The 12713-nt window shown below is 40.9% G+C and overlaps 1 protein-coding gene across 3 annotated transcripts in view; it reads left to right on the forward strand.

The window, feature by feature from the left end:
- EIF4E3 (eukaryotic translation initiation factor 4E family member 3) overlaps positions 1-12713 on the forward strand; it is a 227380-nt gene that overhangs the window by 35382 nt on the left and 179285 nt on the right. The window contains exon 7 of one of the 3 annotated variants that reach the window (XM_086697606.1): positions 1993-4030. The exons of the other annotated variants lie outside the window; for them this stretch is intronic. Within the exon in view, the coding sequence (XP_086553732.1) occupies positions 1993-2039 (47 nt within the window). The 3' untranslated portion in view covers positions 2040-4030. Of the gene's footprint in view, positions 1-1992; positions 4031-12713 lie in introns of those variants that run through there. 3 annotated transcript variants of the gene reach the window in all.

Consider the following 12713-nt stretch of genomic DNA (forward strand, 5'->3'; position numbering starts at 1 on the left):
CCCGCTCCAGTTCTACCCTCCCCCACACCAATTCTGTCACCTTCTTCAGGGCAGCTGAATGACATCTTTTTGATGTGAGAATTATTTAGAGCAGAGGTTGGCAAACCATGAACCTTATGCCAAATCTGCCCCCTCCTTGCCTTCTTTTTTGTAAGGGCTGCAGCTAAGAATGGTTTTCACATTTTTACATGGTTGGAAAAAATTAAAAGAAGAACGACATTCTGTAACACAAGAAAACTGTATGAAATTCAAATTGCAATGTCCATATATAGACGAAGTGTACTGGCACCTAGCAGGGCCTCTTTGTGCCCACGTGGTCTGTGGCTCCTCCAGTGCTGGCTGTGGCACGGTTAATTGTTGGGACAGACACCGGATGGCCCGCAGAGCATAAAACGTTTATTCTCTGCCCCCTTCCAGAACAAGTCCTCTGACTCCTGATTTCCAGAATTCTCTATTCTCTTGCCACCAAGGCTAACCTAAGGCTAAAAGAACTTGTGTCTCGCAGAACTCGCCCAGTTCTGAATGTTCCATTCTGCTATCTCCATGGCCCATCACACTTGCATTATTCTGGTATCTCGGCTATGCCCACCCCAGAATGGTCCCTCACACTCAGAGCAATAAAAAATCTCTGGACAGTCCGTATCTCTTGATTTATCCCTTGGAGCCCAGCAACCCTGAGAGGTCTGTTGGCTTCGCCACTTGACCCAGCATCACTGTATATTCTAGTGCAGATCAGAGCCCGTTTGCTTCAGTACCGGCCTGAAAAAGTGTTTTAAAAAGAAAAAAATAAAATAAAAAGTAAAATATTTGTAAAGATTTACATGTGAGAAGTGTTCAGTTAGATCATTTCTGTAGGCTGTCCTTAGGAATTTGGCCAACTCACAGTATCCCGAGAGCTCTAAGTGTGCTTCCCCCACAGGGTTTTATCCAAAGAACAGGTTGGGATGAACCTCCAGGATGATCCTGAAGGGAAAACGATCCCTTTGCCTACCCCTTCATCCCTTTAGACACTGGTCTGAAGAATTTAGTCTATACTAAAAACAGAGAATTGGGAGGGGCTTAACAGGTGAAGCCGGCCAGCCCATCCATTCACTGCCCATGAGAGGTGGGGGGAGGGGTAGGGACCGGAAGACAAAGCACAGAGAATTCTGATTTGCCTTTGGCTTTATTAGACCCAAGCCCCGGTGGCTTGTCCCCTTGAGAGAAAAGGACCTACCCTTGCTTCATGATGATGGTTAGCCGGATTCAGGAAGTGGATTTCCACCCTTGGCTTTTTTTGTCTTGGACAAGATGTTATGCATTTCATGAATGTCTCATTTCCGACTTCCACTTTACAAAATTGTTAAGTCTTTGAAAAATACTTTTGATAGCACCATTTTTTATTCTAGAGTTCCTAATTGTAATTAGTAATTTCATAAGCCAGGCAATAGGACTGGGGGGGAGATTTTTTTTTTAATTAAAAAAGAAAATATGATTGGAAAAAATAAAAGACCCATCAGTTTTTTGAAACTTCATTTCCCACAGGGGTGCTCAGAAGTGGGGAGATGTAATACGATTGCTACCCGCTTGTGTTGTTCTTTTGTTTTGCTTTATTTTTGTTTTATTTTATTTCTAAAGATAGGTCCATGAATGGCCCTGGCGTGGGTCACATGGGGTCTCCCACCCCGTGCATTCTGTGGGGCACATTTTCCCCTGTAGCATGGGAAGCCTTGCATATTTCTCTTCATCAGCTCGTGGGGATTACTCATCCTCTCGGCACAGCAAGAAGAAACAGGCAGCATGCCCATTGCTTGTTTATTCCTTGTTTTAATTTTCATTATTACGTTTCTCAGGAAATGCACGCCTTAGCTAACAGTTACTGGCACAAAAAGGTATTTGCATTCTTGCCAACATTTGGGGAAACTGAATGAGATGCCTTAGAGAAGGGTTGCCCCATCCTTTGCTTAAAGTTTTCTTTCCTTTTTTTCTTTTTTGTTTTTTTCTGTCCTTTAGCCCATGAAGAGCATCATGCTTTTGAAGGTGGACGTGGAAAACACTAATTGCACTCTAAAGAATTCTTTGTCCTTTGCTGATTGGTTTTGGAAACGGTCTTAACAGGAGGGAGAGTGAAGAGAAGACTTGCCGAAGCCCGATGCTGGTCCATTTAGAGTGGGTTTCTGCCCTTGCAGACTGGGCACTTAGGGCTCAAAGTGGCAGGTGGGGTTGGGGGAGACTGTGTGGGTTTCTACCGTCACATTATTTGCTTTTTTTTATTTTTCTTTTTTGGCTTTTTAAATTCTCTGTTCTTTTCACTCTGGGCTTTTTTTTTTTTTTTTTTTGGGGTCCTTTTAAATTTCCTTATTCAGTCTAATTATTGTTTTCTACACTCCCCTTTTATTGAGGCACAAGAAATCGGTTTCCCTTTAAGTAGCTCTGCTGTACCTAGTTAATGAGAATATGCATAATCGTGACAATACTGCTTTTGAAAACCACACTGTACTTGGAGGAATACTAGCTTGGTGAAACCTGTCTTGATTATTTGTTGTGACACATTCCTACACACTGTGCACTGGGCATTGTTTTTTTTTTCTGTCCCAGGAAAAAGAAAAACCATACTTAATCTGATTTTGCACTGACAGCACACACATCTTTTATTTTTCTTTACTTTTTAAACTTTTTTTTTTTTTTTTTTTTTTTTTTTTAGCAATAAAAGGAAAATAATAGTTGGGTTGCCTAACATGAAAACTTGTAATCACAGTTGAGTATCAGGATATAAATCAAACTCTAGGTCTTCAGACCCTCTGTGGAAGTATTTCTAAGCACAATTTCAATTCGGCCTTTTCGAAGGATAGGCACAGAGTGGTAGCAAGGAATTTCTCCTGGTAGGAAACCTTGTATTTCTGATTTAAAGAGGAGGTGATGTTTTAATTGTTTGAGGTAAAGCTGCTTCTGAATTTTGGGTATGTGTACCCACCCACTTAGGGCTTTCCAGATGTATCTGAACACACTTTGTTAAATTATCCCTTTTTCCTGCTCACATTGTATGTCGTTTCCAATAATTAATAGTCCTCCAGCCCGGGCAGCTCGCCCCTGCCTTTTTCATTTAGGAGCAGCTGGGTCGATCTCATTTCCAGGATGAATGTGAACGTTGACAAAGTGAAACTCTGAGTGCATTCTGTTGATACTAATTTTTGGAATTGTTGATATATATTGTACTATGTTACCAAAGAAATAATGGTTTTAGTAGAAGGAAATGGCCATGCTCTGGAGCACTGAGCCTCTTTCCAAATGCACCCATTTCCCTCTCTTGACTCCACCAAGCCTCCTACTGCTCTTACCTGAAAAAGGCAAGGGCGTTGGAAGACACTTCCTCTTGCTGGCTTTTTCTGGAGTCAGGGGAGCTGACACGTGCTTACACATTTCACACAAGGGCCCAGGGCTCAGAACTCGTACCCAGGATTTTTAATCCCTCTTGCAGTATTGACCAGCAGAGAGAGGTGGGGCTACTTCGAGCCTCCAACCTGTGTTTGTAAATAAAATTCTCCATTCAAAAATGTAAACGAAACTTTCAGCGATATCTGTTTACAAAAGTTGTGCCCTTTTCTTGCATTACTAACCACATCAACCATAATCACAGTGACCATAGTTTTTAAAAAAAACCCTTTGTTTCTAAACTGACTTTCTTCAGTGGTTTCAGAATGAGTCATAAGAATATCAGATCCATTTTTCTAGAGCCTGGAACTCACTTCTCTAAGCATTGTACTGACATCCAACTTGGTTTTAAATTATTCATTCAAGGATTAAAAAAAAATTATTCTGAACACGAATTTAAATTCTTTTTTATAATATAAGTATTTTTCTGATAGATTAGAAAAAAGGATGATTGACCTATCTTCATTATAATTGTCATATATATTTCCATAAGTAAATGGATTTTGAAGCATTTTTATTTTTTGAACTTTATTTAAAACGTTGTGGTGACATGTTCAACTTCTGCATGTATGTAGCCTTTGAAGAAAAAAATAAAATAAGTAGGAATGTTAGGCTCATATTAATGTTTTCTAGTTTCTGTTGTTTATGATCATGACACATGGCTTAACACACAAAGTACATTTTTGTCCCAGAGAACTTCTGCACCTGTTTCTGACCCTGTGGAAAATACCAACTGTGAGAAGGATTTAATTTGCCAAATGTTAAGAACCTATTATCTAAATTACTTTAAGAGTGGATTTTGTCAGATTTTGCTTTAGAAATTGTTTTAATTGAATATGTAGTTCCTATTAGACTTTGTATGAACTAAGCTGATTTAATCAGCCTAAAAACCTCTCATTACCTTCTTGGATTAAAGAAGCTAATACTCTTTTGAGATACAAGGAAATATCTTGTGGGGCATGTGACTTCTGTTTAGGGCAGCGTACCCATGCTGGGGGAAGTGGGAACTTGCAGTTGGATCCTGATGTTTCCGTCTGGTCCTTGCAGGTGCAGCCTGCTCTCTGCAGAGAGCCAGATGGAAGTCACAGCCCTGACTTTCTCGCTTTTGTCATTCCTTAGGTCTGGATGCAGAGCCAGGGTCTCTGATCGAAACCAGTATGCAGTTTTCTTCTCCCATTATCCCATACTAGGTTTGTTAGGTTGCAGGTGCTTGCTTACACTGGGGAAGTTATACCCGTTTAATAAGGACGGATAATATCAACTTAAAGGAACTTGTCTATATCTTCACTTTTCTTCTGTAAGCACTTCCTGAAGTGTTGATTCACCCCATTTAAAGATTCCCTGCTGGACGTCTCCACATTTCTGAAATGAGGGGATGGTTTACCGCAAACACTTACATTTAACATAATGTGGCTATTAAATTCGTGGTAAAATTGACAGAGCAAAAGACACAAAAGCAAACACACCTCTAGTGAACTTTAAATAGTCTAACTTGACTCCTTCTCAACTTTCTTCTTGACTTTAGCTTATGTCTGCACCATCTACACAGTTACAAGACTTTATAGCTGAACGAAACTTTGTGTATCGCTGAGTAGTGGACACAGTGTACAGGCTACTAGCAGAGACTTGACCAAACCTGTCCCTTGTGAAAGGACATGGGGTCACAAGCGACAGAGCTGGGCATTAAAGTCTGTAGGCTACATACGCAGTCCAAGCTTCCTTGACCTGAAAAAACTCAAAAGTCCTGTCAACCTAACTCTGAAACGGCTCACCCCGATCAAGCACACCATACCTCATCTAATCTGGCCACTGAGATGCCTGGACACGGTCAGATGTCCGCATTATAAACAGTTCTCATTTTCTCTCTCTGGCTCTCAGTGACTAAAGTCATGCTGCAGGCTGGTGTTTGCAAATAGCCTTATAGTGACAGGAGGTGGGTACTTGTCATGAGAAGCCCAGCTCATAGAGGGTCCCATCTTTTGTACTTAAACAAAAGTGACAACATTTGGAGCGATCACATGGTGGCGCTGCCTTCCAGCCAACAGTTCTGGCTCAGCCGTGTAATTTATCCAGCTAGGTTTGTGTAATTATTTTAAGATTTGAGTGCATTTTGTTCGTCTGGGTTTATAAAAATTTGACTAGATATTACCGATAGAACTTTAGCTCTCCTATACCTCATAAAAATGTGTACAAGATCCAACTCTCTGGACCTGCTTTAAAAAGCTCAAATCTTAGGCTCTCCATGAGCCTCTAAGTAGTCATGAAGAGAAAGAACGAAATAAACATATAGGAAATACCAGAAATATTTCATCAAATATTGTGCCGCAAGGGAGAAGTAAAATCAGGGTTTGATTTTTGTTTTTATTTTTTTAGGGCTTTCTAAATATGGAACTCCCCTTTAAAAATGTATGTCTGCTGTTCACCTTTCCTGTAATGTATGTTTCTGTAAGATATCACTCATTACAAATGAAAGTAGAGGACTGCCTGTAGGTAGTTTATTTTTGAAAAGAATACGTGCAGACCGATTAAAAATTACTTTAGAGTTTGGCGCCTCGGGATTGTAAGAACCTGGATCATTGCCTTTACAGCTGAGAGGGGTCGGAAGGTGGAGAGGAAAAAGACGGGAACAGAGGTGCAGTGAAGAGCCCTTTGAGCCTACGTTCCTGCGTAGCGTCGAGAGTGTGTGTGTTCTCACACTTGTACTCTCACAAAGAAGAGAGCTCACATCGGTTCTTTACACAACCGAAGATGCTGTTCTGTTTCTGCTTTCTATTTTTACATATGCATCCAAATCTGTGAGCGCTTCTTACTTAGGTTAGCTCATTCAAGCCAAAAGTCACCATCTTGTGTTGTAGAGATACTCTCATCTTGCTGACATGACTCCATTTTTGAAAGAAAATTCAGTTTTTGAATTTTAGAGTGGAAGGGACCTTCGAGATCATCTGCCAGCCCTTCTCGCCCCTTGGTGTGCAGAAGAACCTCAGGGCGCTTACTCGATACACACATTTCTCGGCCCCAACCCTAGAGGTTCTGATTCAGTAGGTCTGAGAGGCCTAGATATCTGCCTTTTCAGCAAAAGCCCCAGTAATTCTAATGTGGGTGGCCCCCAGACCTCACTCTGAGAACCCCTGTTCATATCCAACCCCCCAGTGACAAATGAGGAAAGCCTCCCGCTCCCCCACGCTCTCAGGTGACCTGACTGGAATGCATAATACCAACAACCCTAGGAAGGTTGGAGAAAGCCATTATCAGGAAGACTTGAGAAGATGTTGCTCGTAAATAAAAACTTTATGGCTAGGACCACAGCAGTAATAAGTAGCCCATCTCGGGAAGTCCATGATATAAAACCTTTAATACAGAGTGGTGGCTTTTCTCTTTTCTAAATACCACTTCAGCGTGTTAAGAGAAAAGAAATTAATGTTCAGAAAAAGTAGTTACTCCATATGTGCAGTAACTACTTTTCTATAATATCTTATGGCATCTGGGGTTCAGCATCATTGAACAAGATTAAATGAACGTTATAGAGCTATAAAATTGCATGTAAAATAACGCAAAACTGTTCAAATGACTATCAGAGTAGCCTGGGAATGAATTTCCACTAAAATTGTCAGTCTTAGACGTAGCTTAGTAGCTGTTACTGAAGTGGAGGGGTTCTTTCATACAAAGACGTGTCCAAAAAATCAAGTAAGTATTCCCTAAGCCATGTGAATGACAAGCAAAAGTCATTGTGAAGTCAGTATTTTTTTGTTCATCGTTGCTAAAATTGAGACTCCCATTGTATATGTGTGTGTTGAACGTACCAACCAGAATATCCAATAAAAGGGCCTTTTGGATATTCTGTGCTTTTTGTGTCCTTCAGAAATCATGAGGTTGGAGACATCAGTGTTAAATGTTTGTTTGAGTTGCTCCCTTAAAAGAAGCCATCAACTCATTTAATGAAGTACACGAGTCCTTCGTGAAAATTTCAACTTCTCATGTTGCCGTGAGAGAATTTTTCTTAAGCTTTCATCTTGGAACAAGTGTTTGAGCTTTCTAAAACTGTCAACTTTGTATTAGAGAAGCAAGCATGAAGTAAATAGTGTTTCTTAGCTTCCTGTAGAAAATCCATGGTACCTTTCGTCTTTTCACATATGAAAGTTTAAATGTTAGCATTGCTACCTTATATGGTGAATGGGGACTTAGACCTTTTAATAAAACGTGGAGGGTTTCTGTTTGCAAATAGAGCTATTAATTTTGTGAGCCTGCATTAAGTTCCCCCCAAATTTCTCAGACCGTAATCAGGTAACGTGGCTCACAACTGCTGTATGGTTGGGGTTTTTTTGTTTTGTTTTTTGTTTTTTACGTTTTGACTACTCAGTTAGCATCTCATACCAAGTCCCCATCCCTTTGCACGTATGCTCTCGAGATTTTAGTTTCACTTACATCAGAACACCAAGGATTTCGGAGCTTAAACCGGTGAGCACAGTTTAACTTGGGACATCTAACACAAGGTATCCCCCAATTTAAAATCTCATCGGTTGCATTCACAATTATTCATCCTTTCACACTGTCTTACCTGTGTGTAAGCTGAAGCAGGTTTATTTGCCTTCTGTTTTGGATCTGCCGGTGCCCCCCTCTTCCCCATTGTATATATACCATCTGCGCCCTGTGCAGTTGGGGCCTTTGCACATATGGCTACAAGCTGGTGTAATGCCCTTCCTTTTGATCTGGCTTCATCTAGTGATTTGCTCAGTATTTTTAAGGTCAGGCTGAAAACTTTTCTGTTCTAGTTATTTTTGATTTTATATTGTGTGTTGTGTTTGATGTTCAGATACACGTGAAAGTTGCTTCTAGGAGTCAGTAATTTTTATTCCAGCCTTTTGCAGCAATAAGGTAAGACTAGACTGTACTTTTTCTTCCTTGAAAATGTAGTGATTTATGTGTTAGGGCAAATGCCTAGGCTTTTCGTGTAAAAGCTCTTGCTGTTTTCTAATTTGGGACTATGCTGCTGTGAATTTGTGCTCCTTTTTGCAAGTTGTAACTTTGTGGGGTTTGAGTGGCCATTCGTCTGTAGAACTTTCGACTGAGATTTTTTTTTTTTTTTTTTTTCTCATCTGTTGCCAGTAACTGTCACTCCGTATTTGGATTCTATAGGATAGCAATGTCCTTCTCCTCTCCCCGGTTTAAAATTTCTTGCCATTTTATTATTCGCATTGCTTCATCTTCACTGGGTTCCAAGTATGTGTCTGGCGATGGTCATAACACTGTTTATTCCAGGACGTGTTGGAACTTCCCGTCCAGCTAGCATAATGTGTGTGAAGCGCCTAGCATGGTACATGACGCATAGTAGGTGGTCTTCGGTACTCTGACAGGAAGCGGCTGTTTTTTCTACGCTCCCCTATCGAACACATTTGGTGATAGGGTTCATCTTCGGCTCTTCGAATCCACATCTCACTTATCGTCATTCTTTTTCTTTACTTTTTTACTAAGGCTGCTCTCACGTTGGAATAAGTCGTCTCCTCTTGTTTGTCTCTTGTCCTCCAATTCGCCCATAAGATTCAACCGTTCCCTGTGTAGCCAAGTAAAGTGAACTTGCTCTTCCTTTCGGGCTGTCTGAAACACCCCTTTATTTTTTTTCAACTTTTTTTTTTTTTGAAACATCCCTTTAAAGACAAAAAGTGACCAGCAAACTCTTATTTCTCCCGTTTATCTGCAGATTTTCCTTTCTCTTACTGCAGAAGCCACCAATTCGAGATTATGTTATGTGGTGCCCGGTTAACTTGAACACAGCAGATTTTAGTGAAATCTGAAGGAGTGAAGATTTCCTAAGATCTCCTTCTCATATTTGAGTCTAATTACTGCTGCCATGTATTCTATCTGTACTTTTTCATTTAGTGGTTATAATGCACTTTTAGGGCAACTTGTTCTTGGTTATAGGCTCTGCCTTCCAATTTAAGGTACAGGTTTTTAGAGGCCAACCTCAGTGATTCTTTTGGTTGTGGTACCCACTGTTGCAGAACTTTTAACTGCTTCCCCTAATGAATGGATATTTAAAAATCTCTGGAATCCTACAGGAAGATAGGTCTTTTGTTCTAGGAAGAAAAGAAAACAGTAGCATTTACGGGGCTCAGCAAGTTAAAAGGTGTATCATTGAAATATGTATCTATTTCCCATCATCTGGCTAAGCTGTGGTGCTGACTAGCTTCTTTCTTGCCAAAGAAAATAATTTTAAATCATAAGCATATTTAACTAGCAAGCATAAATCATAAGCCCTTCTAATCATAAGCATGTTGAACTCTGGTGCCATTTGCACAGATGTTATGGTTAAATGTGTGTGCTCCTCCCAGCCTCAAAGATGTGGACAAGCTCTTACTCCCCAATTTCCTCTTTCACTCGGGGAGCTTAAATCATTTGTTGTTTGCACATACAGAATTCTAGAAAGTACGGGACCTAGAGAACGGTTTCAGGTCTTAGGAAAGTTTTGGATTTTGTCACCCACCCTGACTGGACAACGGTGGAAATAAAGGGTGAATATTAAAGCAGGGTTCCCTTTTTAAGACAAAAATAATTGGTGTTTCATGATGATAGGCAAGGTACGAAGAACAAGACTTTGATTTTCAGAATGTATCTTTAAAAAACAAACAAACAAACAAACGTCATGGAATCATAAATAAAATTTTAACAGAAGCCTGTTGGCTTTCAAAAAAAGGTTCTCCACGTGGTTGGTTCTAGAGAAATACTTTTAGATACTGCAAACAGAGCTCCTATTGTAAAGTATATTTTAAAAAGTATTTTTAAAAGTGTAGTAACACAATAACACATCCATACTGACTTGCGATGCAAGGCAAATTGTTAACATTTTGGAAGCCAGTAGGCATAATTTACATACTCATTGATTTTGTTTTACAAAACATCACTTTTTAGAAACTTTTTATTGTAAAATAAAACAAAGATACAGAAAACCACCCAAAACAGACGTGTAATCACTTGTTGTTTGGAGAACACTTCCATAGAGCGCCCGGGTTGAGAAATTGAACTTTGCCAGCCGCCCCAGGGACCCCCTCATTAGTTTCCCCCAGTTCCGCCCTGTTTTCCCGACTAAAATTACCCTCATGCTGACTTAGAGTGAGAGGAAGCCATTCTTTGTATTTCTCTCTGGTTTTATCACTCGTGTGATAAACATCACTGTTATCTTTTTCTGTAGAAGCTCCTCTGCTTATAAAGTTGAGTTCAGAAACGTTGTTTATAAGCTCTTTAAACGATAGGTGCAGAATGACCGTGTGAGCACTTGCTACCCCCACTAAGTCAGTGACGGGATGGAGTTTGGCATGCTTCTGCTGTGCTCTGTGGCTCTGCTCATAGCTATAAACCAATAGTGATAATAACTAGTGTGTATCGAGTCCCGTGCCATCTAAGCACGTACATTAATTTATTTCTCCCCAAGACGCTCGGAGGTACTCTCATTAGTGTCACCCCCATTTTCTGTATGTGGAAACTAAGGTTCAGAGAGGTGAGGCAACTTGCCCAAGGTCACACAGGTACTGCGTCAGAGAGCCGGGGGGCATCTAAGGTAGTGTGGCTCTAGGCAGTTCTCCCGATGCTAGGCTTGATGGAGGATTCCAGTGTACGCGGATTTGAGACTGCTTATACGAGCTTGTCAAGGAAAGGATCTACAGCTTTAAGAAAAAGATTGAAAAGTCGCTGGCCTAGTTCAACCTTTTCATTTTACAGATGAAGAAATGACCCAGAAAGTATAAAGAATCTGCTTAAGGTCACACAAGCAGTTGGTGGCAGACTTGCAGCCAGCTCCCCAAATCTCCTGGCTGTTAAAATCGATGATCTTTCCTTCATTCCATACCTTATGTGGAAAAAATACACATTTTCTAATCCGCTTCTTTGCATCAGTTCCACATGAGCAGATTTGACTCAAAACCAGCGTACAACTAGGATACAGCATCTCCTTGCTTACTTGCTCGAGGTTTTAGCTGGGAATTAACAAATTTATATTTGAAGTTTGTTCTTCTGTAGATGCACATGCCTAACACTCTCCTCCAAAGAATGTACAAGAATAACACATTTGACTGGTGTGGATGGCAGGTGAAAAAGAATTACTGTGTAGTGTAGGCCCTTCTGTGTATTCACGGCCAATTCTGGATTATCCCAGCACAGATGGATCCTGCAAAATCCCTCTTCTGCTTCTTACTGGTGACCTTTAACTATTTGTGTTTGCAAATGCTTCCACCAGGGATTGGAAAGGAGAAGAGCAGAGAAGATGGGATTTGGTTTCTTGACCAGTGTTAGGTGTCCTGGTAAAGAGTTGAGGGGTTTTCATGGGAGACCGTGGGATTCTCTCTGGGTTGAGGCACCCTGGGATTCCCAGACTTTAGCCTTGGATGGCAACAATCAGAAGGGAAGCAAACTGGCACAATGCAAAGGAGCTTAGCTTGGAATTTGTTGAATTGGGTTGAAATCCCATTTAGCTTGTGCCTCAAGCGAGTTACTCTTCCTCTCTGAGCCCCAGTTTCCTCATCTACAGAAGGGAAGAAGACAGAGCTTCTCCAAAGCCAATAACATATTTAAGCGCCCAGCTCAGCACTTTGCTCATGGAGAGAGCTATTAAATGGTACTTCGACTAGTTGACTACATTCATACGTCCACACGGTAAAGGGAGGTAAAGAGACTGAACTGATCCGATGAAACTTTTGCACTGTCCTCTTGATACATTGGTCCAGCTTGAGTTGTTTGAGGCCCTCCAAATTGGTGGCCCCACCAGCCTAAACTTACTCGTCTCATAACTGCTTGTTTCCTGATCTACCTCCTTATGCCACGGTGGGACAAACAAATTCGCCTTCTTCACTGGAGCTCTGCGGACCTGACTTCTGGGTCGTTTGCCGTGAACCAATTAAAAACCTGAATGAATCTCCCAGTTGATTATTTTCTCAGGACATTATTGCCGTTGTTACTCAGGAATACTTAAGAAGGAAATTCGGCTCATGAAAATGTTTTCCAGTCTGGACAACTTGTTGTTGAGACATAAGCTCTGTGTTATGCTCTGTGGATTGTCGGCACTCAGACTTCTCATTGGAGGAGGTCCAGAGCAGGGTCCCTGGAGTTTCTTGTATTACACACATATGCTTTTAATGCTGGAGGCCTTAAGAAAGTTGATAGGCGTCAGTAGAGATGAGATAAGGATTGTATGGGATATGGACTCGTTCACTCAGTAAGTATTTATTGAACAGCTACGATGTGCTGCTAGGCACTGAGGATACAAAAGTAAACAAGACAAGACCTCATCCGTTCTTCGTGGAGCTTATAGTTGAGTG

Source organism: Puma concolor, chromosome A2 (assembly GCF_028749965.1).
Source record: "Puma concolor isolate L17-30 chromosome A2, mPumCon1.1.hap2, whole genome shotgun sequence".
NCBI lineage: Eukaryota > Metazoa > Chordata > Mammalia > Carnivora > Felidae > Puma > Puma concolor.